This window comes from Corvus cornix, chromosome 9 (genome assembly GCF_000738735.6).
Source record: "Corvus cornix cornix isolate S_Up_H32 chromosome 9, ASM73873v5, whole genome shotgun sequence".
Lineage (NCBI taxonomy): Eukaryota > Metazoa > Chordata > Aves > Passeriformes > Corvidae > Corvus > Corvus cornix.
The window spans coordinates 13807432-13832378 of NC_046339.1; the positions used below are offsets into that span (position 1 = coordinate 13807432).

Sequence of the window (24947 nt, forward strand, 5' to 3'; positions counted from 1 at the left end):
TGTGTTTGATTAACTGTTATTAACAATTTTTTTGCTTAACCATGAATGTGGTTCCTTAAACATGTGCTTATTTTAAGGAAATATTTGGTTGGGTAGACCTGATCACCAGATTAGTTACAGGTCTTTTGGGTTGATTATTGAATTCTCTCATTGAAAAAATATTTTATTTAAAATAGGAAAAATAGTTCTAAATAAATGAAGTTGGCAGTAAATAGAGTTAAGGACCATTTTTCCATCTGCCTTTCTAAAACTTAATTACAGGAGTAAGATTAGTAATTAAAATTGTATTTTAGATGCAAATGGCTATACATAGTGAAGTTGAATGTGGAATAATGTAGAATTTCCTGCATTTAACTGTCATGAATTTAAATGGAAAAATGTATCTGTGCAAAACTTCCTTTCTTACATTTGGCCTTCCATTATGGAATAAATTTTTGTAGTCAGATCATATCTGAAATAACTATGATTTCTCTATAAATTGCATTTGCACTAAATTAGAATTATTTTTAAAGCAGATTTTATTCTAATACTTAAGCTGCTGATGAGAAATGAAGTTTGATGTCACCTTATTTATCATAAGGATATTAGAATTCAAGATCTAGTTTAAAAAAATGAACAAAAGCTTCTAAATAATACTGACAATGATTGCAATAGCAAGGTATATTGTATCAGCAAGGACTTAAAGAACTCTGAAATTTTAGCTTTTATTTATGAACTTCCTATACTGCTTTGTTGATTTGCAGATGAAGTCCTTTTGAAATTTGAAGAAGGAAAAGTAAGAGCAAGGAATGCAGTGTATGACACCCTACCAGTCACCATTCATGGAAATGGTCCAACTAAAGTGAGTGACAGTTTGGTTTTATTTTCCTGTAAAATCACAACATTATTGGAGGCAAAAAACCAAGGATAGAAGAGTATGAAACAACATACACATTTCCATTTAATGTTATTAGTAATTGAGAGGATAAAACCCCCATTCTGATTCATGCTATTCTGATGTCACTGTAACTTGATAGTTTTGCTGAAACAACTAATTCTGCTCCCAAGTTCATTGTAGCCTGGGATGTTAGAAGCAAGTAAGCTTTTGTTAATTTGTTCACTAACACAAAGCTGTTCTTGAAGCTAGTGAGCAATCTCTATCTGGTTATTAAATGGCAATCAGAAGAATAGGATAATCTCACCAGGAGTGACAGGCTGGGATACAAAACAGTAACACATCTGTTCCTAACCTAGACCCAGGTGTGTGTATACACATATATAAAAAAGAAATTGTATTAGGCACAAGAAAAAGCCTCTATGTAAGTGTGTGTGTATCTATCTAGGTCCACGTGTGGCTGGCTTTTGCTGTTGCCTTCAGTGTCGCTGATCCCTGCCATCAGTGTGCCCGTGGCTTGCCAGCTTTGGGCGTGTGGTAGGACACTGTCTGCCCTGTGAAATAGCTATTCTGACAGATTCTGTTCATGTGTATGGATTCAGTGGTTTAGAGGTCCCTGAACCGTTTCTCTGAGAGAAATGGCTGTGTTTTGGTAATATGGCAGTTGCACCTTCTTGTTCTAAGCCAAAGAAGTGTAAAGGTGTATCTTTTATAGTAGTGTCTGTTGGCTGAAGGATTGGGCATGGCTACTTTCTAATTTCTTCTGAATAAATGTTCCTTACTGTAGCTCCTTACTTTCAGAAAAAATGCCTTTCAGAAGAATGAAGTAGAGTTTGAAACTCATGAATATCCCAGGGAATGCTGCTACGTTGTTTTTGCACTTGTATTTTGATTTTGCTATTGGTGAATAGAATGATGATTTTATCTGTTAGGCTTATAACTACTCAGTAGAGATGAAATGTATGACAAATTCCTTCCATATTGCTATTTTTGCCTCAATTAAATCCTCAAATTCTGTCATCACTGACTTTGCTGACATGTTGCCAATGAAAAGAAAGGTTCTGTATTTTACATTTGGGCAAACAGCTTAGGATGGAACAACTTCTACTAATCCATGTGTTATGGTACATTAAAAAAAATTCAACCTCTGCCTGTAGTGGTGTTTTAAAAACAAAGAGGAAACTCTTTCTATGCATCACTTTTTCAGTGTGGCTAAATTCTTCTGTTTTAAACATAGAATTGAATCAAGAAGATGACGGTATGCTAGGGTTGGAAAAAGTTTTCACCAGTTAGTAAATAAACCAGCATGAAGATAAGTCCCAGAATTAACTCCTAGTAGTTAAGTTTTTTGTTTGTAAGATGCTTCTTTTTTCATATTTCATCTCTCTAATTTTCATATTAGTAAACTGCATTGGTTAGATGCACTTCTTGAAATGGATACCAAATTATTCTCACATTCTGACATGTAATACTTTTATTTTTCACCCCAAGTGCATGTCATTTTTATGAAATACTCATTTTTGTAGACTTCATGGTACATATATAATCTGTTTTGTAAACGAAAAAGAATAGTTTTTTACCTGCAGATTTTGTATGTCTGTTTCTAGTCAGTTGCCTTTAGTTACAAGTGATTAAATGAATAAACCTGAATTTTTTGAAAGGTACAGATCATCCTTTGCAAGCATCTGTCATTAATTTGAATTGTTCATTTATTTACCAGATTCACCTGAATTATTTGGGAAACTATATTCCTAATGCTTGGACACGGGAAACTGGTTGCAGTATTTGTGATTTAGACTTACTAGACCTGTCAGCAGTAAAGGTAAGAATACTCTTCACTGGAACAAAGCCCTTTTGGGTACAGTTGATAGGTGTTTAGTGATTTCTGAGGCCAAGTGGCTTCCTTATGCAATATTGTTTTACTACTTTCAGGAATGTTTTTATGCATGTCTTTTAATACAGGTTTTCACAGTATTACTGAAGATGATGCCATCCCCAAAAGCCCTCCAGATCTTCACCTCCGTTCAGTGAGAGTGAATGAACAATTTTTGAATTGTGCAAGGTTCAAGAGAATAATTAGATTTTTGGGAGAGGTAGAAAAATTGTTTAGATATTTCAGATTTTTAGCAGCAGACCTAAAAAACACTCAATATGCATCATTTGAACAACTTCTGTTACAAATAGAGTTTAGTAGTTAACTAACATGATTACAATTACTATTTTCTGAGATTAAATGATCAAAACTGCTTTACACTGAAGATGACAATACAGATATTTTTACTATATAAGCTAGTGTATTTCTATAGAAAAAAATCTGATGCAATTGAGACTGGATTTCAGTACAGTTTTCAGAACTCTTGTAGGACAAACACACACACACACACACGGCATGTGTGTATATCCAGTACTTGGCAGCTTCGGCTCTTTCACTCCAAGCATGATGTCTTTCATGTCTCTATAAATATTTCAGCTTGTACACAATAAATTTGAGGCAGAGTAAATACTAAGCTCTACCATGTGGAATTGTAAGACTTGGATGAAAAAGTAAATTCTGATTATTCCTAACAGGCTCTTTCCAGCAGCTGTTTCATTTCATTTCTGTATCGAAGATTAGAATGAGAACAGGTCTTAGAAGGTCACGCTGAGGATAGCATGTAGTGGCTTGTTATCTTTATAATGAAAGGAAAAAGTGAAAGAATTTCTAGGCAATAAGTTGCTAATGGACTGGAATATAAACTCAAAAAGTTATTTGCTGGAATTTTAATAACTTTCAGATTCTTTCTATATTTTTAAATTTTATTTTTGCTTTTTAAGATAAACATTTGAATGGGCTTCTAATTAGGTAGTGATTTAACTCCCATCATAAAATTTACCTGAGGAAAGGATGTTGTCAAAGTTTTTTTTTCCAGTGGTGTTCGTAATTAAGACATGGTTTTGGAGCAGTTAAATCTTAAAGCCGGTAAGGGGGATGCAATGATTTGCTGGATAGCTTCCTATAGTTTATGTACATCTACTTGGAATGTGTCTTCTTTACTGTAGTCCATTCCTTGGACTTCATGCCTCACTCCCTCTGCCAGCAGAAATAGCAAGGCTTTTCCTTGGCCTCAGTGGAAGTGTTTACTTCATGCATTTCTGAGTACCTGCAGTATTTCATTTTCTGAACGCGCTCTCTGTTCAGGCCTGTCTGGTTGCTACTTAAGGAGAAATTTTCACTGAAAAGAGCAGTACCCGCTCTGTGCCTCTAATAATTTTCTCCATGTTGTTTTATTTATCTGACTGCATTTTTACATTCATATCTTCTGAGAATTTTGCTTGTTTTTTTGGGGTTGCCTGCAAAGGAGCCGAGAGGTACATGTGCAGGGTCTTTTACTCAGTTCTTGTCCTCGTGACAGAAATAGAATCTCCTGGGCTGCGATCATGGCTGAGGTGTGGAAAAACTCAGTAACTGCTATCTTCTGGTAAAGTCAGCAGCCTGTCCACCCTCAAATTAGCTGCCTGTTCAGGTAGAAGCAGCATAATGGAAAATAAGTTGAAGAGTGCACCTGGACTCAATAAGTGCAAATTTTTGCCACTTTCTCACGGGATTTTTGTTTTGGCTTTTGGTTTTTTTTTCTGAAACCTAAATTAAGTTTGTTGCCCAGTTTAATCTCCCTTGAACTGCTTTTAAGTTCTAAAACTTATTACTGGATTGGAGACTTTCCAGTGCAGCTGAAAAGGATGACCTTGCTCATCTTCTCATTTCACTGGCAACCCTTGTGGAAAGAGATCCTGGACTTTGCTCTGTGTAATTGTACTGAGACATTGTCCTGTATTTCTTCCAAGAATTGTCATACACTCAATTACTACTTAGAAAAAGTAAACTTTAAAAAGTCAAATATATGACCTCACTGAAAATGAGAAAATCTATCAGAGAAAATGTAGCATCTGGGTGCAGACTGGTTTTGCTGAGAGGCAACTTCTGATTTCATATACTCACAATTCTCATTGTGACCTAGATTCAGATTATGCAGTAACAACTCTTTGTGGTTAAGCCACGGTCTAGATTGATGAACTCTGTGCTTTGAGGACATGCAGTTTACAGGAATTCTTACTCCTAATTTTTTAAACACTATTTTGCTTTGGTCACACTGAGATTTCATTGTAGACCCAAGCGGTTCATATTTCAGTGTACTGAAGCAGTGTCAGTAATTCCTCTTTGTTCCTACAGCCTTTGCACATTCAGCCTGAACCTCTTTCTCTTTCCCCTGGAGAATAAGGGTAGAATGACTCAGAATTAGAAAAATGTACGAAAGGCAATTACTGCAGCTGTTCTTCCACTGGTAGCACACGTGTGTGCTCAGCTTAGCCCGTGCAGCTTTCCTTGTCCCTGGCCATCAGTGGGACCAGTTCCTGTGACAGCCTCTGGGTGGTGACTACCAGAGAGTGGCACTGGTGCTTTGTTGGAGACACATCAGTGCACTCTTCGTCAGTTGTTTTGGAGTTATTGGGCTCTCTGTGTGGCTATACTTTCCTACCAACACTTATGAGGTTTGCAGATGCAGCTGTGAATAGGAGGTTGTCAGGGTAAACACTGGATGTTTCCGAGCTGGGGCATTCGCCAGGATGTTTCTGGGTTCCGATGTAGACGGTGACACTGTGAAACCTCAGCATGTGTTGATGGTTTATCCAGACACTTTTCAAGCGGGTGTTGGCCTGCTTAAAAAGCTAGCTGGCAGCCTTTTATACTCATACAAGGTTTCTCTGTGAGCCTTGTAATGGATTAGACTTTTATAGTAATTGTCTGGTTTAGAGATGGAAATAATTTTTAGTCAGTGTATTTGTTTGTGTGGGAGTTGAGGCCTTTGAAGGTTAAATTTCTTTGTCTTGCATAGTGCAATAATACACTTAAGGACTACAAAAAAGTGCTGTCTATGTTTCTTTTAGTGGTCAGGATCTCATGATCTCTGTCAAGCACATACAAAGCAGCCAAATACCATCAGAAGATTTCATGAATTCATATAAATAAGGTCCATAAAAGTTCAGTATTCTTGGATGTAAGGAGAGCAACTCTGTTAGTTTGTCAAAGGTCTTTCTAAAATCAGTGAGTAGGAAAGTAATGCAGAGGCCACTTAAAATGAATGGGGAGAAATAGTGCATGTACATTTATAGAAGGGTAACGCCGTCTTTGGCTGAAAGTATGGCTGAGTAAAATATTTTGTGGTATTTATTCTTTAATTATTTTTTAAAAATTGGTCTCCCCTATATTTTCTTGTAAATGTAATATATGTATGTACCTTGTTTTAAAAAAAAAGAATTTTCCATTCTGTTCTAGGTGTATCTACTTAAATGATTCTTTTGCTGTTTTAGTGGTTTTTTTATAGTAAGAATTTTAAAAACCATAGTACATTATTTTCTACTTCCAGTCTCTGTTATTAAATTCAAAGAGTTTCCTATCAATACTAAATCCCATTATCTTTGCTTATTTTGTGAAGCCAGTGAAAACAAATGGGGTGCAAAACGCTGGTTTTGATTGTTTGAAAGCTGGGTGGACTAAGTTTAGTACATGACATTAGTTGCTCTTTACTCTAAGTAATCTTAGAAAAGAGGCAAGTCTTATTGGTTGTGTCAAAATATCATTTTTTTTAGGAATATCCAAGAGTAAAAATTGGTGTTTTCATTGAACAACCCACTCCTTTCCTAACTAAATTTTTAGACAGACTGTTGACTCTGGACTACCCACGAGAGGCACTCAGTATCTTCATTCATAATAATGTGAGTATGACTCTGTCATTGTACAAAGCTTCAATTTTGCAAATTATGCGATGAATCAAAATGTGGAGTATATGGATTTGATATAAGAACACAGTTAAAATGCATAGGGAGAAATAATCCTTCAGAATTTAGTATGCAGAGCTGGAAAAATTAAATGAAATTGTGTCAGGGCTTGAAGTCTATTTGAAGAAACTGCTTAGATTCTTCTACTAATGAAAAAAGTGTAGTTTGAAATGTGTGCTTCTAAAGGAAGTACTGACTGACATAAAATAATAGAGTAAAATAAGAATAGAACAGTTCCAGTTGGAAGTGGCCCACACTGGCCATCTGGGCCAGCTGCTGACCACTTCAGGACTGACCAACAATGATACCATATTATTAAAAACTGTCAACTGATAGTTGGGATTTGCTTTTCATCTTGCTGAGGCCCCATTGCATTTGCGTTTCTGTTGTCACTCCTGCTGGGTCCCATGGAAAGATTGGTGTGTTCAGATATATTTTGACTGGCACTGCAGATAAGTTGCTTTTGAATACTCCCTGCTAATTTCCTGATGATCTGGCATTGCTGATACTTCCCCAGTGCCTTCAGTCAGTATTGCTGTTTTGAGCAGCCTGGTCTAATGGGAACTGTCATTGGTGGATTGGAAGGAGATGATCCTTAAGGTGCCTTCCAACCCAAACCATTCTGTGATTCTACGATTTGAGAGTGAGGTTTCAAATGTGTGCGATTATTTTGGAAAAAAAGGGACTAGAAGAGAAATGGGAGTAAAATTTAATTGTACCCTTTTTTAGTGTGCATGCATTGCTGTTGATATGGTAGCACAAGGGGGATAAGGAATAGAAGTAGAGCTTATCTCTGAAGTCTTCATTGTGGGTTTTTAAGGGGATTTTGAAGGTATAAATGTGATGTACACATGGGAATTGTAGGCTATGTGGTTTTGTAGCTTCATCCAAAGCTATAGTATTTGAAATGGTATATAAAGACTGAACAGCTTTTTATTATAGAGGGGGAAAAGCCCTACCCAATATTTCAATTATTCTAATGTCAGCCATAACAGGCAAAAGCTACAAAGAGGGCACTGGTTTGGAAGTATTGCATGCAGCTGAGAGCTCTTAAATAGAGGGAGGGTAAATAGAAATTAAAGGAACTATCAGTGTGACTACATTTTAAAGAAACAACGGCTGTGCCTGCACAATTTGGTGCAGGTGCAGCTTCCTCTCTAAAGTGATTCTGGAGGGGCATAAAGAAGAACTGCGTGCCACTGAGCTTGTAGGATGGGTTTTAAAGACTGTAACATGAATATCCTGAAAAATAATGCATAGATAGTTTGTGAATCTAGCATTGTTGTACAACTTTAATTAATGTTGCTGACGTGTTGGATAGTTTTCCTAAAGTTTTGGACAGAGGAGGTTCATTTTAAAGACAGATATACTGGAATATCTTCAAACACTGGCATCTGTTTCTTTAGGACAGAATACAGTGTGTTCTTGGACACTATGATTCATAGTAATTTGTGCCTTACATTTTCTATAAAAAATGTTAACATGATTACAGGAGGTTTACCATGAAAAGCACATCAAGAAATTCTGGGAAAAAGCCAAGAACGTTATCAGAAATATTAAAATTGTTGGACCTGAAGAAAACCTGAGTCAAGCAGAAGCCCGAAACATGGGAATGTAAGTTCTAATTTCTAAATCTGTTACATTGATGCATACACTCACATTTTTTCATCTTGCATGTGTATTATTTCGCATCTTTAACATTTACATCTCCAGCTATGAAGATGGGAGCTTTTGTGTTGGAGAAGATCTAGACATAAGATATGAACTGTTGAGTGATTTATGATTTCTGTCTAATATAAAAAGCTGTTGATCATTATGAAAAAATCTCTCTGGTTTGTGCTACATCAATAGTTTGTTGTCTTGTGATGATGGCATAGAAAATGCGTAGTATTTATTTTATTTTCCGGCTACCTTACTGCAGAATTTTTTAAATTTTTGCATTGGATATGCTTTTAACAATTGCACTTTTGTTGTCCTAATGCCTGCTCTGTTTTCTTTTTTCTTAAGTGACATTATATTTAAGTAAAGGTTAAAGCTTGACGTGGACGTACGGTTGACAGAATTATTTTTCTACCTGTGGTTCAAAGAGGCAGGAATAGCCTTTAGAAGTGCTCTAGCAGGAGTTCTTGCAAAGGCAACTGACTTTATCCTATGCTTGGTCTTGCTTTTTTCTTTTGTTCTTACTAGAGTGTCCACAACTTTACCTTTTAAACCTGGCACTTTCCATGCCTAAAGTTGAACCTTGGAGTTTGTATCCTGTGTCAGACCTAAGGGTCTCTTTAGTGACTGCAGCACTGGCTCCTCCCACAGAGTGGCATGTGGCTCTCCCAGTACATCAGTCGTATGATGGAGTTTCTCAGCCTGGGATGCCACCAAGATCAGGACCACCTTGCTTGGTCCTTGAGCTGGCTTCATTCCATGATAATTTTTTCACTCACTCTTCTACCAAATCTTCTGTGAGTGTCAGAGCAGGGAAGTTAATTTCAAAAGGCCATTTTCTGTTCAGAGGTTAAGAGCATAGGCTGTTCATAGCCTCAGCTGAAAGAGTGAAGGTCTTGAGTCTCTATGGTGTTCTTGGAAATTTGTTTGAACGGGGCTTTGTTGTGCTGAAGCCACTGGAAAACTGATCTCTGGCTGAGGTCCAAGCCTCTCCCCTTGCCTTTCTAGGAAAACGCTGCAGATGTCCTGTGTTAGACTAAGCACCCATTCACATGTATATATCATTCTTTCTTTATTTATAAAACTCTCTAAAGCAAATGTACCACATTGCCAAACTTTTTGTAGTGTATGTTGTGTAACTGAGGTGGAGTTTCTGGAACTGCCTTTTCCTCTTTGTTGTTATATAGATAACATAAGGCAGAATGTTCAGTGTAATCAATATCTATAGTAATACTAAATCTCACCCGAAGACCTTGAAACCTGTCATCTTTGATAGAACCTACTGACTTAAAATGTGACAGAGCTTCTGATATATGGTCCTTGCTTGATCTCTGCATAAAAAAATAATAGTTTAAATGTGTATTTCCACAAAGTCACTTCAAATCCTGTTAGAAAGGCAGGGAGATAATCATATGTGTGATGTGTTATCCATGGTGTGGATGTAATTTGACCCATGTCGCTCCTGTTTTGAAAGGCCCCTTTGATAAAGATTGTCCTAAAGAGGTACGTAGAGAAAACCTGAAGCACAATGTGTGTGGAATGACACCATGGCAAAACTCTGAATCATCCAAAAAGTATGAACCTGAGTAGTAGGATCTTCCAAGTAAACAATGTAGATGTAATTCAGTGGCTGCTTTCAGTTTGTCTGAAGCAGAGTCAGTTAATCAGCTGCTTGCTTTGCACACCTGGGGGGCTTGGCTGCCCTTGTGAACATCACTGACATCACTGGAACAAACACATTTTGCATTTCTTTAAAAAGACTAGCTTGATCTGGGATGTTCAAAGTGAAGGCAGTTACTCTATTATTTGCTTTCAGTCCTTCATCTTGCTTTGATCATCATCAGCTCATTTGTTGCTCACTAACACTGTAATGGGAATAACTTGAAAAGAGTGATGCTTCAAACTTGTTTATTGTTGTGATTTAGAGATTGATATTCAGTCTTCTGATTCATTTTCTCCTGCCTCTATCTGTATTATTGACAGATAGTTCTGTTCTATCTGCCTCAAATACTTGTTTTCTCTCCTTTTCCAAATCTGCTCTTAGTGTGTCTCTGTTAGTTTCCAGTAGATTTAGAATTAATTTGATCTTTTCACTTGCACATTTCACACAGAGTCTATTTAGTTGAAGAAGCGTAACACGGTTCAGTTAATACAGAGGGGGAACTTAAGCATTGAAGGTCTCGTTTTTTTTCAGCAGAATACTTTGGCGTATATGAAGTTTGATCAGTTTTCTTCTCGCCTTTTTCTTTTTTTTGGCTCAGTAAAAAGTGGTGATAAATCACAATGGGATTCTCAGTAAATGACACACTCATGTCACTATAAATGTGAGAAAATAACATTTATTCAATTTCACTCATAGCCATGAAGCAGACCTTGGTCTACTTTTCTCATTCACATAAGGAAGAATGATTGAAGCATTTAATTTCTTACTTCTTCCTGACATGAAAAGTCCTTTCCTGTGCTTGTGAAAGTTGGAGAGGTATTGGAAAGGATCCAAAATGCTGCAGTCTGCAAGACTTTTTACAATTCAACAATACTGGGAAACAGGAGTGCACAGCTTTCATTGTTGTGGGCTGAATCAAGATAAAAAGGAAGGAAAACTAAGTAGAATAAAGAGAAGGAAGGTTTAGCTGCATGTTGTCTTCTTATTTTCTCTGCATTCACATCACTTGAAACACTTAAATGGCATTTCCATGTCTTTCTTTTTTTGTTAGGCTTTGTTGGTTTGTTTCTTCTGTAAGAAAAAATTGTCTGTGGTTTTGCCTTGGTTGCAGATGAGATTTCAGCCAGCTGTTACAGAATTTGTTATGACAGAAAACATAAAAAGCAATTAAATATGTTCAAGTAATAACATAAAGTCGGGAAATACTTATCTCATTGACTTCTGAGGTTTTATTTATAAAAAGTGTATTTTCCATAATATTTTTTCTCCCAGTACTTACAGAGTTCAGGGTTTCTCTTTTGGGGGAGTTGGTTCTTTTTTGTTCCTCCCTCAGATTATTAGTAACAGAACTGGGTAAGAATTTTCCAAAAGTTTCTAAAAAAATGTCATTTATCTCAGCTTTTAAGTGGGAATGTGCGCATTTTAATGAAAAGTTTACATTGAAAGCTTTCAAAAGTTTCAGGAAAAACAGTAGAGAGATCAGAATCAGAGTTCATTGACAGCACTGTTGAATTTTGAGCTACGTTTGGGGTTTCCTGTGTGTTTCTTGAAGGAGGATATTAAGTCATTGTCTCTGAGTTCCCATTTGGTATCGATAAAGGATGGCGTGGACACAGGAGGGAGTAGAACACAGCCTTAGAGCAGGGCAAGTATCTTGGCTGTGGGGGAAGGAGGAACAGGGATTAAATCTTTCTCTCAGAGGTGAAGTGTTTTATGTTAGAGACTTGGATTTTCTGGAGCTGCTTTCCTGAACACTTCTGCAGTTTTGGGTTTCAGTCTCAGATGGAGGAGGAAAACTTTGAGTGTTGCTGAAAAACATGTTTTCCACCCATACCTGATCTCAGTAGCTTCCAGGTGTGCTAACTGTGGTAGCAATACTTAAGTCTGAGATGCAAAACTAAACATTAGTGTTTTATTTGTTTCCTGGCTACATTTGTTTGTTTTTAGTGATGGTTGATATGAATGTGTTTATGCTGTTCTGGCTGTCTGGAGAGATGCAAAACGTAACTCTAAATGGCTGGTGATGTCACCCAGGCTTTTGGTTGCAGACTTGTATCTAGAGCACCTTTTCTTTCAGGGGTCTGTCAAATGGTTTAAGTGCTCTCCCTTTGGGCTGCAAGTCTATATAAGGTAGAAAATTATCAATGAAGATGTCAGTTAAGGCAAACCCAGAGACTGACCAGAGATTTAAACTGTGGGTGTGTGTTCAAACAGTTTTAGCAGCAGTGGGAAGACCATTCCTGACACATGGGTATTTTAAAAATTTGTCTGAAATTATTGCTACATCTTCAGTGATCAAGCTTGAAGAAGGAGTATTGCTTAAAGTTATGGAATAAAAGTGCTCTACCTTCCACTGTGGTTCTAAGAGTCATACCTCTTGAGTCCTTTGAGCAGAAGAAGGTTTGAACAGAAAGACCCAAAAGGTGTTAAGTAGTAATCCTGATGGAAGATGTAGTGCTAGGTTTGGAGGGGAAGAAGAGCAGGCAGGAAGCCATGCCAGCCCTTACCTTGACTTGTATGTAGCCTGTCACATCCACCCTTTATCAGGTCTTCTGAAGTGACAGATCTTTGCCTTTGGAGAAAACAGTCACAGTCAATCAAATCAAGTGGAACTTAAGCTAAAGCCCTGTTTATAGATATTTTAAAACAAGAAGGTAAAATAATGTTTCAGGCTGTTACGGTGGAATTAAAATAGGTAAAATAGACAAATTCAGTAATACCACCTGCATGATAGGAACCTACTGCTGTAATATTGACTTGAGGAAGTTGTTCCACTTTCTCTAAAAGTGTATTTGATTTGCTATAATCTCCTACTATGCTGATGGTATAGGAAAGCTGAATTCACTGTACCAAGTTTTGGCCTGGCAAGTGCACCCTGCCAGAACTATACAAACACAGTCTGTGTATCTTTCATATTTACAGTAGAATGTGTTTTCTTTGTCTTTCTCTTGAAGGCATGGGGATTTGTGCAAATAGTTTATTCTTCTGAGATCAAAATCCCAACTGATAGAAATAGTGTATGGACACGTTCACTTACTTTCTCCAGTATAAATTCACTGCCTTTGCAATCACTTTATATTTCTCTTTACCAACTGTGTTGTTCTTGTAGGTCAAAAAGACAAAGAAGAGGTCTTTAAATACATATTTACAGTTTTTGTCCTGCACTCTCAATGAGGTTTCAATTGTCATTGAGATCAGCAGATTGCATCTGTGGAATCTTTTTGCAAAGACAGCATTACAGCCACATGCAGTTACTCGCTAGAGGAGCTTACTAAATAAGGTCATACTTCACTATTAAGTGATTGTACTGATACCCAGCTATGTAAATTAGTGGCATTTTCCCCTTGCCCCATTTTCCATTAGGACACTGTATAGAAGGCATTACTGCACTTGGTACAGGCTAGAGGCCACTTAGTTTATTAAAAGAAAAATAAAAGGCACCTGATGTATGTATTTTAATTTTTTAGTTAATCACCCTACTGTAATTTAAACACACCTTTCTTTACAATACTGTGCTGCAGAGGGCTTTTAGTGCCATGAATCAGTTGAATACTTACTTGTGGTTTGGGGTTTTTTAAAAATCTTTGTAGGTTTTGTTGTTTGTGAATTTTTTCTGGACATGTGTGAGTTAATCATTCTTTTTTGTCTTTTTAGGGACCTTTGTCGCCAGGATAAAACATGTGAATATTACTTAAGCATAGATGCAGATGTTGTGCTGACAAACCCCAAAACTTTAAGAATACTGATAGAACAGAACAGGTATAGTAAATCTCTTATTTTGTAGAATTTCCTCTAAATTGAAAGGATTCTCTGGGGTCTGTCCAGAGAAAATAAGATCTCGTTTGTTTTTGCAGAGTTAAATCCTCTTTGTTTACTTGTGGTATTTCATTGCCATGGTTCATAACGTGCTTGGAGGCCAACAATTCACAAAGCATTTTGTTCCTGTCAAACAGCAATTCCTGATGTGAATTTCAAATGCTTCAGAGTTTCATATTTTCTTACTCAATGTGTCACTTCACAGAAAGATAATTGCTCCGCTCGTAACTCGCCATGGGAAGCTTTGGTCCAATTTCTGGGGTGCTTTGAGCCCAGATGGTTATTATGCTCGATCAGAAGATTATGTGGATATTGTCCAAGGGAACAGAGTGTAAGTAACTGTAAGCTAATAGTTAAAGTCAAGGCAACCAGTATGGTTACTAGGTTATTAGCGACATATTGCATGGAAATACAAGAATATGGTATTATTCCTGGAGAGTTTAGGTTAGTTCTGTTGTTTTGTATTTTCTGTTTCATTGTTTCTTCCCATTCATAGCTAGAAAAAAAGCAGTGTTTAACATGATGAGCTGGTGTTAGTACTGGGCACAGTCATTACTGATACCTGTCTGATGGTGTCTGGTTGCTCTAGCAGTGTACAGTACAGAAAAAGGCAGGACAAACAAATAGCAAACCCAAAACTCTATATCCCTGGACCCTCAGCCAAAAGGAATGGTTGTTACAAATGACTTTGTCATCTCTTTGGGTCAAATCTTAATCAATGGAACAGCTATAATTTCTTTGTGTGTTTCATTCTGTATGTCAGGTATATTTAAGGAGCTCTTCAGTAATACTTTTGTCAAGGATAAATTCTTGGGTTTATCCCTCCCCTAAATGAATGTGATACTGTTCTGAGCTTGGCTGTTCCATATGGTGATGCCTTTTCTTTGCCCTGGAAGAACAAAAAGGTCTGAAACAGACTGCTTGAATAGGACTGGCTTGTTTTCAGTCCTGCTCTGCTAAAAGATGTGCTTGTGGCACTGAGAGAGGGGAAATCTGCAGAAGGAGCCTTTTGAAAGCAATGCTTTTGTGTTGATATTGGCCCAACTCACATAAATACATGACCTGCTGTGGTCCATGGATATTTGTGTGAGGAGGTCAGACCAGCTGTGTGAAGTCTCAGTGAAGTCTTTAAACTCATTTAAAAATCTGTTTTGGAGTTACTTTCTCCATCTGGTAGTGTAGAATAATATTATAAGAGAGTTTGACTGATTGCCTTAACTATGGAAACAGGAAGTACATGTGTAGTTAAAACTCTGTAGAGAATTTGACCTTGCTATATTTTTATAACAGTATTTCATATAAATTGAATTACTGCCTACACCTACGTTTGAGATGTCCAGATGTAGTTTTCCAAGTGTCTTGGGAATCTTTCAGCTTCTTCTCCTTGCAACTTGCTTAGTCTTGCCAGCAAATACAGAAATGCTGATTTAATAGAATAGGCAACAAATTAGTTTTCATAGCTTTAAACTGTTTTTGAGTTGTGTTTTTATTTTCAACAGAGGAGTATGGAATATCCCTTATATGGCTAATATATACTTAATTAAGGGACAAACTCTTAGATCTGAGATGAAAGAAAAGAACTACTTCATGCGGGATAAGTTGGATCCTGATATGGCTCTCTGCAGGAATGCCAGGGAAATGGTAAGGTGTACCTATAACAGCTTGCTTTCAAATACACACCTTTCTTTGTGTCCTGCTGTACTCCTAGACTGCTTTACTTGATTGACCTTGGATATTATATTTTACTTCTAATTCAAAGTACTGGCCAATTTTTGTGTGATAAAACCCTTCAGGTGCCAACAGATGGCTGGGACTGGTGTATTTCTTTAAATTGTTGAGAACAGAGGTTTTTTTCAAGACCAGTGCACTGATGCACTGACTGCATGGTGGTTTCTAGTTAAATTCCCTGAAAATTTCTCTTGAGGTAAAATTACCTTTCTTGGCACAACCTCAACAGATGAAAGAGGTCTCAACTTCTCTGCTGTGTATGACTTAAAACTTACCCATGCATTTGGAACATCTGTATCATGCACGTTTTTATACGGTGTGGAGCTTCTAGCAGACTACGTTGGAATATTTTGCAATTTTCTATTAAGTAGATATATATTTAAACTAATGATGGGCAGTGTTGTATAAAAAGCCTAGGTGATTTAAGAAATGGTTAGGGAGCATGAATTACTCATTAATTTGTCCAGATAGATTAAAGTTGTATCAGATAAGTGTTACTTGCATTAATCTGGAAGTAATGAGAGAACTTATTTGTACTGTAAAGTTATGAATCTGTAAATCCATATTTCTACTGATATTTACACTAGTTTCAGCACAGAGACAAATAAGACCTAAACCAGACCTATTTCCAGACACTATAACATTGAAAAATATTTTTGCTGAATTGAACAAGAAAAGTTGGCAAGTATTCATTTTTTTATTCCCTCATAACAAGGCATGATCTCCTCTGTTTGTACTGATTCTTCAGAATATCCCTGCCCAGTCCTGTTGTATTCAAACCTCCTCAGCATCAGTTCCTGCAAACCTGTGCTTTCCATGTGCTCGTTAAACTAATCTGACTGGCTCATCAGAAAATTGCTTCTTCTTTTCCTCTTTCTCAGTCTGGGCTGTAGGAGGGTTTAGTATGTGCTTGTTTTTGTATTGCAGCAGATAAGAAGGGGCTGGTGGAAACAGCTTTGACATGTGTATGAAAGAGCTTTGCTTGGAGATGCATGTTGTCTGTAAAGGCATATCAGCTTTTGATCAAGGGCTGCTATTTCCCTGATGTAACTGTGGAAACCTAAAGATAGGCGGAAAAAAGAGAGATTGTGTCAGAAAACTGATGTGATGATTCTCCTTCATTTTAGACTTTACAAAGGGAAAAAGACTCCCCTTCTTCGGAAACATTCCATATGCTCAGAGCCCCAAAGGTGTTGCTTTATTTTTTTTATTATTACATGCAGTGTCATTCTACCACAGGAAGATACTTCTCCTCTGTCCACTTCCTCTGATGAAATACTGCTCTAGCTTTCTCTTCAGCCTTCTAAGGTTCAGGTTTTTGCAGGGACAGGCTTTTCATGCTCAGCTCAGAGCATCTCAGAAAGGCTCTTTGTTTCCTCAGGGGGGTTTCTCAGTGCTTTTAAGGTCAAGGTGTGCTGACACTGTGCTTCTGTAGCTAAAATGGATGGAGCAGTCCTAGGAAGGAGTAAAGCTCAAATCACTGGTAGGTCTGCCAGGTCCCCCCCCAGTGACCACATTGTCACTTTAAGCTGTTTTTCTTGACCCAGGCCCTCCTTATTCTCCCTGCTGCAGATATTTTATGATTTGGTAAGCACCCAGAACTGGGCATGTTTAACATAATCATTATCTTTCTAACAGTTTAACTCTTTTTCAGACAAAAACATAGACAGAAATACCAAAGTACCCAAATGGTAATGCCTTCATCTGTTACAAATCCGAAAATCACAAGCATTTCAGAAATAAAGTTTTAGTCTGAAAAACCTTAAACTAAAGAAATCCCATAGAATCTAAGTTTCTTTTTAAAAATACTATTTTCCGCTACTACTTCTAATCAAGAGAGTTCTGTTAATACCTTCTGTTAATAGCTTGGTAATAAAACTGTATCTTACCACACTTGGTATCTTGCACATAATTACATGAACAGACTTCAGAGTGCTCAGCTGTTTTGGATGCTGATCTGAATATTCTTGTGTGCTGTATCTGCCAATATCTTTTTATTTCAGGCCAATTCGCCAGATGGATCATGTAGTGAATACTCTGAAATAAGTTTCTTGTTCTGACTTTTGTGAACTCTTTGATTGTTAGCTTATTCTTTCAGTTTTGAATTCGAAACTAAAGCCTAGATGTTGGTTTTCTTGTGTGTGAGCATTTCCAATTTGAGATCAGATGCTTTCAGTGTGTCTGCTTAGGTTTTCTGGAAAACAAATCAACCAATCACTCCTCTGCTTTTTCCTTTCTATAACTCTACATATGTTCTCAACAATATATATTTTGGTTTAATGTGTTTAGAAAATAAGTGCGGGCAAATGCTTGTAAACAACAAGTTATGAAGAGTAGTTGGTGATTAGAGTCAACCATTTGAAAATTAAGATGCTAAATTAACAGCACTTTTAATATGTGTACAAATGTGATTATGTTTTATGAAAGTGCAATCATGAACAGACCTTTTTAAAACTTTGCTGAGATGGACAGTTTTGCTAATGGTGCTTTCTCTGCTTGGTATAGGGTGTTTTCATGTACATTACCAACAGACATGAGTTTGGAAGACTTCTTTCTACAGCCAATTACAATACCTCCCACTACAACAATGACCTCTGGCAGATATTTGAGAATCCTGTGGTATGCATCTAATTATTGATGAAACAGTTATTTTATTTAAAAAAAAAGTATAAATTTATATAATATAAAGGACTTGAAATTTAAAGTCTTTACATGGAGAACATTTGTTTACTGTGTGCTAAATATTGATTATGTGCTAAAAGGTGTTCTCACCCATCTAAGCAAGTGATTATATATCATATCAGTAAGCCAGCTGATGACCAGAGTATGAAGTTGGAGATATGGCCCTGAGCTAACAGGTTTTATGATTTTTGATATGATGAGAACCAGTTTGTTTACAAGAATAAGAAATTGTTTGTTTCCAGTGCTTTCAGTAGAGCAAATGAATAGAATATAAATAATTTTTTATCACTTATAAATATCTTTGGTCTGTTATGTTTTTAAATCATGTGTTTTTAGGACTGGAAGGAAACTTACATAAATCCAAATTACTCAAAAATCTTCACTGATAACATAGTAGAACAGGTGAGTAGAAGCAGTTTTTAAAAATTTGTGGGACTCACTGATAATAAATTGGCATGCAGTAACTATTTCCATACAAATGCTGTTTTGGTCTGTGACTAAACAGATTTTTTGCTGTTTTGGATCAGAACTGTGTTTTTGCCATTCGATATAGGCTGCCTGCTTTCATGCAACTGATCCAGACAGAGCACTTGCATTGGATGATCAGTTGTGACAACTAGGGACAGTTGCCTCTATAAAAACCTGGGATAAATTGTCTGTGTTTAAAGCAGTGTTAAGTTTTAAGTTGTTTCCCACATTCACCTGTAATGTGGAAGACCAGGGTTGTTATTTACAGCCCTAAGGCATGGAAGGTGTGGGGGCACTGACACATTCTTTGTGCTGGGTCAGGGCTTAGAATGTAGCTCAGAGTTTTTGCTTTTGTGAGAATGTGCTTGAGGATCAAGTTGTGTGTGTGGGTTTTTTTTGTTTTTTTGTTTTTTTTTTTTTCTTGTAGCCATGTCCAGATGTGTTTTGGTTTCCCATATTTTCTGACACTGCCTGTGATGAATTAGTAGAAGAAATGGAACACTTTGGGCAGTGGTCTGGTGGAAAACACCAAGTAAGTGTCAGCCTTTATAAACATAATCTTAATGAGTGATCGTAACTACTTTTACAGTAGTAAGTCACAGTGTACTGCAACAAACAAACATTCCAACAACAATCACCAATGACCTGAAACATCTGCTTTGTGGTATAAAGTGCTTAGTCTAGTCTACCATGTAGCTGCTTCTTCAGTAGACATAGAGACATTCTTAAATTAATGTTGTGGTGTGCTGACCCTGGTACATGCCAGGCACCCACCAAAGTCACTCTGTCGTTGCCCTCCTCAGCTGGAAAAGGGAGGCCCAGTATAAAAAAGAATTTACGAGCTGAGAGACAGGGACAGGGAGAGATCATTCAATTGCCATCACAGGTGAAACAGACTCAACTTGAGTTCAATTGGTAATATATGAGCAATGAAACCACTTCTTAAAAACACCTTCCCTTCACTCCTCCTGTCCTCCTAGGCTTAAATTTACTCCCCATTTTCTCTACCTCCTCCTCCCCAGCAGTGCATAGGGATGGGAAAATGGGAGATTGTGGTCATCACACATTCCCTGCCACTCCTTTCTCCTCAGGGGGAGGACTCCTTATATTCTTCCTCTGCTCCAGTGTGGGTCTCTTCCGTGGGGTGCAGTCCTTCAGGAACAGACTGTTCCAGTGTGGGCCCCCTGTGGGGTCACAAATCCTGCCAGAAAACCTGTTCCAGCATGGGCTGCTCTCTGCTGCCAGGACCCTTCTCCAGCACAGGCTTCCACGAGGTCACAGCCTCATTCAGGCACCCCCACCTGCTCTGCCATGGGGTCTTCTGGGGACTGCAGGTGGATCTCCACTCCCCCATGGACCTCTGTGGGCTGCAGGGGCACAGCTGCCTCTCCATGGTCTGTACCAGGGGCTGCAGGGGAATCTCAGCCCGAATGCCTGGAGCAGCTCCTGCCCCTTTTTCCTTGACCCTGGTGTCTGCAGGGCTGTTTCTCTCACATATCCTGTCTCCTCTCCAGCTGCAATTTCTTCTGCCCTGTTTTTGTTTCCCCCGTTCTTGAAGGCACTGCCACCACAGAGGTGCTGTCTCTTGTCACTGCTGGGCTCAGCCTTGGCCAGTGGCAGGTCTGTCTTGCAGTGGCTGGCATTAGCTCCATAGGGGAAGTTTCCAGCAGCTTCTCACAAAGGCCACCCCTGCAGCACCCCTGCTACCAAAGCTATGCCACATAAGCCCAGTGCAGACTTTGAATTAGCAAATTAGACACTTAACAGTGGTGCAGTTGCTGTAGCAGGTACCTGACAGTTACCCAAGGCTGATTTTTGGAGAGCTTTTGATAACTGTTCAGACAAGTTTTTCTCATTTACCTCTTAAGTACTAATTTGTCAGACTTGTTCCCCTAAGGAGTTACTCACAAATGTTATGAGCTGTTGTGTCAATGTTTTCAGAGAATTCAAGGTATTTATTAGCTACCACTAAAATCAGAGGAATGTTTCTCTTATTCACAAATGTGGTGCTATGAGAAACTGTAGTCACAATTGTAGTGCAGGTAGGGGCCTCTGGAAAGAATTTTATTGTACTTTTATCTTCAAATTATTTCAACATTTATTACCCTGTCAAGTTGAGGCCTGTAGTCTCTTGATCTGATAGAATTTCAGTTGCATCTGCAGCTCAGTAAATAAAACTTATTATCCAAAGAAGCCCTCTTATTTACAGGTGACACATCCAAATATTGACTTATCCTTTAAAAACTTCCAATTTTTGGTCATTGATATCTCAGCATGCTTTTTTCCTCGACAGTTAGCTGTGGAGTTGCTGTACAGCAAGCTCACAAATGCCTATTGAAGCATTGCTTTGTTGCAGTTGTGATTCTGCAGATTTCAAGTAAATACTTGCTGAAATGTCAGAAACATTCCATGTTCCTGTTTCCAAGCTATTTGTGGTGTTTTCATTAGGACAGCCGCATTTCAGGAGGTTATGAAAATGTCCCAACTGATGACATTCATATGAAGCAAATAGGACTGGACAATGAATGGCTGCATTTCATACGAGAGTTCATTGCCCCAGTAACACTAAAAGTCTTTGCTGGCTATTATACCAAGGTATGGATTCAAAGCTCTTGCACATAATTACTCCATGGTGTGACTAAATTTAAGTATTTTGTTGAATATATCCTTTTTGGTTTGGTTGGGGAGTTTATTCATGACATAGCAGTAGTTAAAGATGAATATTGTGGATTTTTTATTTTAGCTAAGCTTTAAAAAAAATCCCAGGAATTCCGTGTATGACTTGGCAGTTCACAGCTTGAAGTCTGACTGTAAATTTTGTTGCAGGGCTATGCTCTATTGAACTTTGTTGTAAAATACAGCCCTGACAGACAACGGTCGCTCAGACCTCACCACGACTCCTCTACATTCACAATCAACATTGCCCTCAACAAAGTAGGAGAGGACTTTCAAGTAAGTTACTGACTTTAAAAATGTTGTCCTTTGAGTGTCTAATATTATTTCTAAACTAGAGCCCAAACACATATACTTAGAGACCCAGCTGAGAAGGAAAAGATGCACATCACAAATTGAGATACGTTATGCCTTGCGTTTTTTTGACAGGTACTAAATTTGCTCAATTCCAGGATCCAGAACTGTTGATGTAGTCAGGCTGAATTGATCAAACTGGTTTCAGATTGTGGGAGAGAAGGGGTTTGAAGTAAAACTTCGGAGATGTTAGTCATTTTTAACATTTCTGAAATGCTTCATTCCTGTATAGTGAGAACCAATTTTTCAAGAGTTTGAACAGTGCCAAGTTGACTCAAGTGACTTCTTTTCTGTAGAGTTTTTTTAATGATTGTTTTTTAAATCAGCTACAGAATGAAAGTTTTTAACTCCTGTATCTGTTTAGGTTTTTTTTGAGCTAAATTATTTTCTAGTCTGATATTGATTCAAATTAAACAGTCCCCGGAGTATGGAGCTAGGCAGGGCAGTGGCAGCAATATCGAACTTTTACTTATAGAGAAATTCAACCTGTTGCATTTATAAGCCTGTATCATTCACAACCCTTAACACCAAGAAGTGTGCTTGCCACACTTACTATTTTAGAAGGCACAAGTTCAGTTTGAAAGCAGCAGCCAGATTAATTAATTTAAAACTTGTTTAAATGCTGTCCTGGATAGGGGTGCAGTCCTGAAACAAGGCCTGTGAACGTGATTTGCTTCTCTCTGGTAGAATCTACAGTAAAGTTATTGAAAGTTATTGCTGCTTGAATGAGTTGTTATCCAGTGAATGCTAAAGCAAGACAAGGGGAAATCTGATTGCAAATGCTTGTCTGTTAATTAATGCTCTAAAGATGGTTTCATGTAAACAACTTGCTAAGGCATGGTAAAAGAAAAAAACCCAGCCTATTAATAGCAGCAAATTGTTTGAAGTGATGGATGTATAAAAAGGAATTTATTAAAACACAAGATAAATGTTGGGGGTTTTATTGTGTTTGTGTTTTACCACAGGGAGGTGGATGTAAATTTCTTAGGTACAACTGCTCCATTGAGTCTCCCAGGAAAGGATGGAGCTTCATGCACCCAGGAAGACTTACGCATTTACACGAAGGACTTCCTATCTTGAATGGCACAAGATACATTGCAGTATCATTTATTGATCCTTAATTTTTTTTTTTTTGTCCTCTTCAACAGCAGTGTTCTTTACATAAACATTTATTTATAGATCTCCTCTGGAAGATGGTGATAAAAGAAACTTTAAGTTAATGTTCCTACACAGCAGAGGTACTTTGGGCTAAAAGGAGGAAAAACCAGAAAATATTCTAATATTGTTGAAGATTTCTTGATATCTGCTCTGAGCCTTGAATCCCAAAGTAAACATGTCCTACTTGTTTTTCCATTCTGCTGCCCTATAAAGAGTGGGTAAGGAGAGAAAATGGAAAAGCACAGTGAACCCATTTCTTCGTTGAAAAAAACCCAAAACCCAAGGAATGTTAAATACAAAATCATCGGAAAAATTTATTGTGGTTTTCATTCAGTAAAGTGACACAGCTAAAGTTTGTGTGGTCTGTATATTTGGTACCAACCAATGACAGAAAAGTCACAGCGTAAAAACAAAAACCAAAATCAAATGAATCTTGTTTACAGTTGTTTCTGGTAAGCAATAATTCCATATGCTGGTTTATACTGAAGGGAAAACATCTCTGTAGCCTTTTCTCTTAATTCATTGTCAATACTGAAGTGTACACCTTTAGAAGAAAAAAAATAAATTAATTGCAGAGGTAGAACAAGGTTTAAATCCTTTATCTAAGGAGAAAATGTTTTATCATTTGTTCTGAGAACTCATCCTTTTGAAAGATTACTGTTCTTCAGCAAGTGGCCTTTGTTTAAATTGAGTTATTTTTCTAAATGTGTAGTTGCACCCAGTTGGTACTGGAAATTTGATGCTTATTTTCAGAACGCTGGTAAATTTTAATAGGATATTTTATAGGGACAGTTTTCTACTCATAAAATTACTTGAATTTTGTATCAGGAAAATGAAATGGTGGCAGTCTCTCTTTAAAGCTAAGGGTCTTAACTTGACATTTATTTTAAAGAAATTGGTTTAAAATATTCCTACTGTATCTACTGTTTGTAATTTAAAGAAACTTGAAGCTAACTGTCTCAGTCTACCGTGCCAAAATGCACGACATGTTGGAAAACCTTGTGAAAAATAAAGGGTAATTTTAAATTAATGGAGCAGCTGTAACTTGACTGTATCAGGTAGTTTCTTTGCATTTGCCACTGTTTTTAAAGAAACTAGATTTACTGACAAATACTTTCTAATGATCTGTAGGTGGGAGATGCAAGTGTCAGATTTTGTGTTGTTGGCTATCGAAATTATTTCAGTTAGTGCCTGTGTACCAAGCCTTGCATTATGCTTTTAGAATGACCCCAGCAGGAATGGTGGTTCTTGGTTTTGTTTTCATATAGAGGCTATTTGATGATCTAAACAGTACTTCACTTTTTAACTGTATCTTTGAAGAACCTTTATATTACATTCTCTAAACAGAAACTTTATTTGCAGCTGACAGAATTAGGGGAGAGTTTCAAAGATTTTTCTTTTACTGAAAATAACCACATCTGCTTACTTCCCTGTTCTGCAGTTTTGACGAATGAGTTGTAGCCGTATTTAAAGTTATGCTGTAGCAAATACATCAAAGTGAGTTAGCCTCAATAATGTATTAAAATGGGCTGGCTTGAAAAGGGATGGCTTTTGACAGGAAATTTTGTGCTTTCTTTTAATTTCTCTTTACACTGTCAACCTTTCTCCTTTTCAAGCTAATATTTGGGGCTTGATATCCCTCAGCATTGTTTCCAGGCATGTAACAGCTGTCTCAGTGTCTCTCTACTGCTTGTGCTTAGAAGAACCTTACAGATAAGAAAATCTTCAGGTCTTCAAAATGAAAGCAGCCTTTGTTAATCATCTTTTTTGGAGCATTTGTCTGTGGTCTCTTAGGCTAACTTAGAACAGAATAATATTTTTTACCATTGGATCAGTTAAAAGACAGTTTATTGTTCTGAGATTTGTTGGAAAAAAAATTACAAAAATACAGTCCTGTAACACAGGGGAGTTTTTGCAGAATTCCCCCTCCTCCCCCCCTGCCACTTGTACTTTAATTTGTATTCTGTAATTCTCAGCCATATTTCATTTTTTTTGGTGTGTATTTTGCCCTCAAGAAAACCCTGAGGACTTTATTTCCTCTTAAATTTTTGTGTTTGC

The 24947-nt window shown here is 37.4% G+C and overlaps 1 protein-coding gene across 1 annotated transcript in view; it reads left to right on the forward strand.

Moving 5' to 3' along the window:
* Positions 1–23919, forward strand: part of PLOD2 (procollagen-lysine,2-oxoglutarate 5-dioxygenase 2) — a 48796-nt gene extending 24877 nt beyond the window's left edge. Inside the window, exons 7-20 of the mRNA XM_039556667.1 lie at positions 744–841; positions 2595–2696; positions 6500–6625; positions 8181–8302; positions 13665–13769; positions 14032–14157; positions 15326–15467; positions 16682–16744; positions 18060–18173; positions 18573–18638; positions 19132–19236; positions 21153–21299; positions 21531–21656; positions 22697–23919. Coding sequence (XP_039412601.1) covers positions 744–841; positions 2595–2696; positions 6500–6625; positions 8181–8302; positions 13665–13769; positions 14032–14157; positions 15326–15467; positions 16682–16744; positions 18060–18173; positions 18573–18638; positions 19132–19236; positions 21153–21299; positions 21531–21656; positions 22697–22852 — 1598 coding nt within the window. The 3' untranslated portion in view covers positions 22853–23919. The remainder of the gene's footprint in view (positions 1–743; positions 842–2594; positions 2697–6499; positions 6626–8180; positions 8303–13664; positions 13770–14031; positions 14158–15325; positions 15468–16681; positions 16745–18059; positions 18174–18572; positions 18639–19131; positions 19237–21152; positions 21300–21530; positions 21657–22696) is intronic.
* The last annotated feature ends 1028 nt before the right edge of the window (positions 23920–24947 follow it).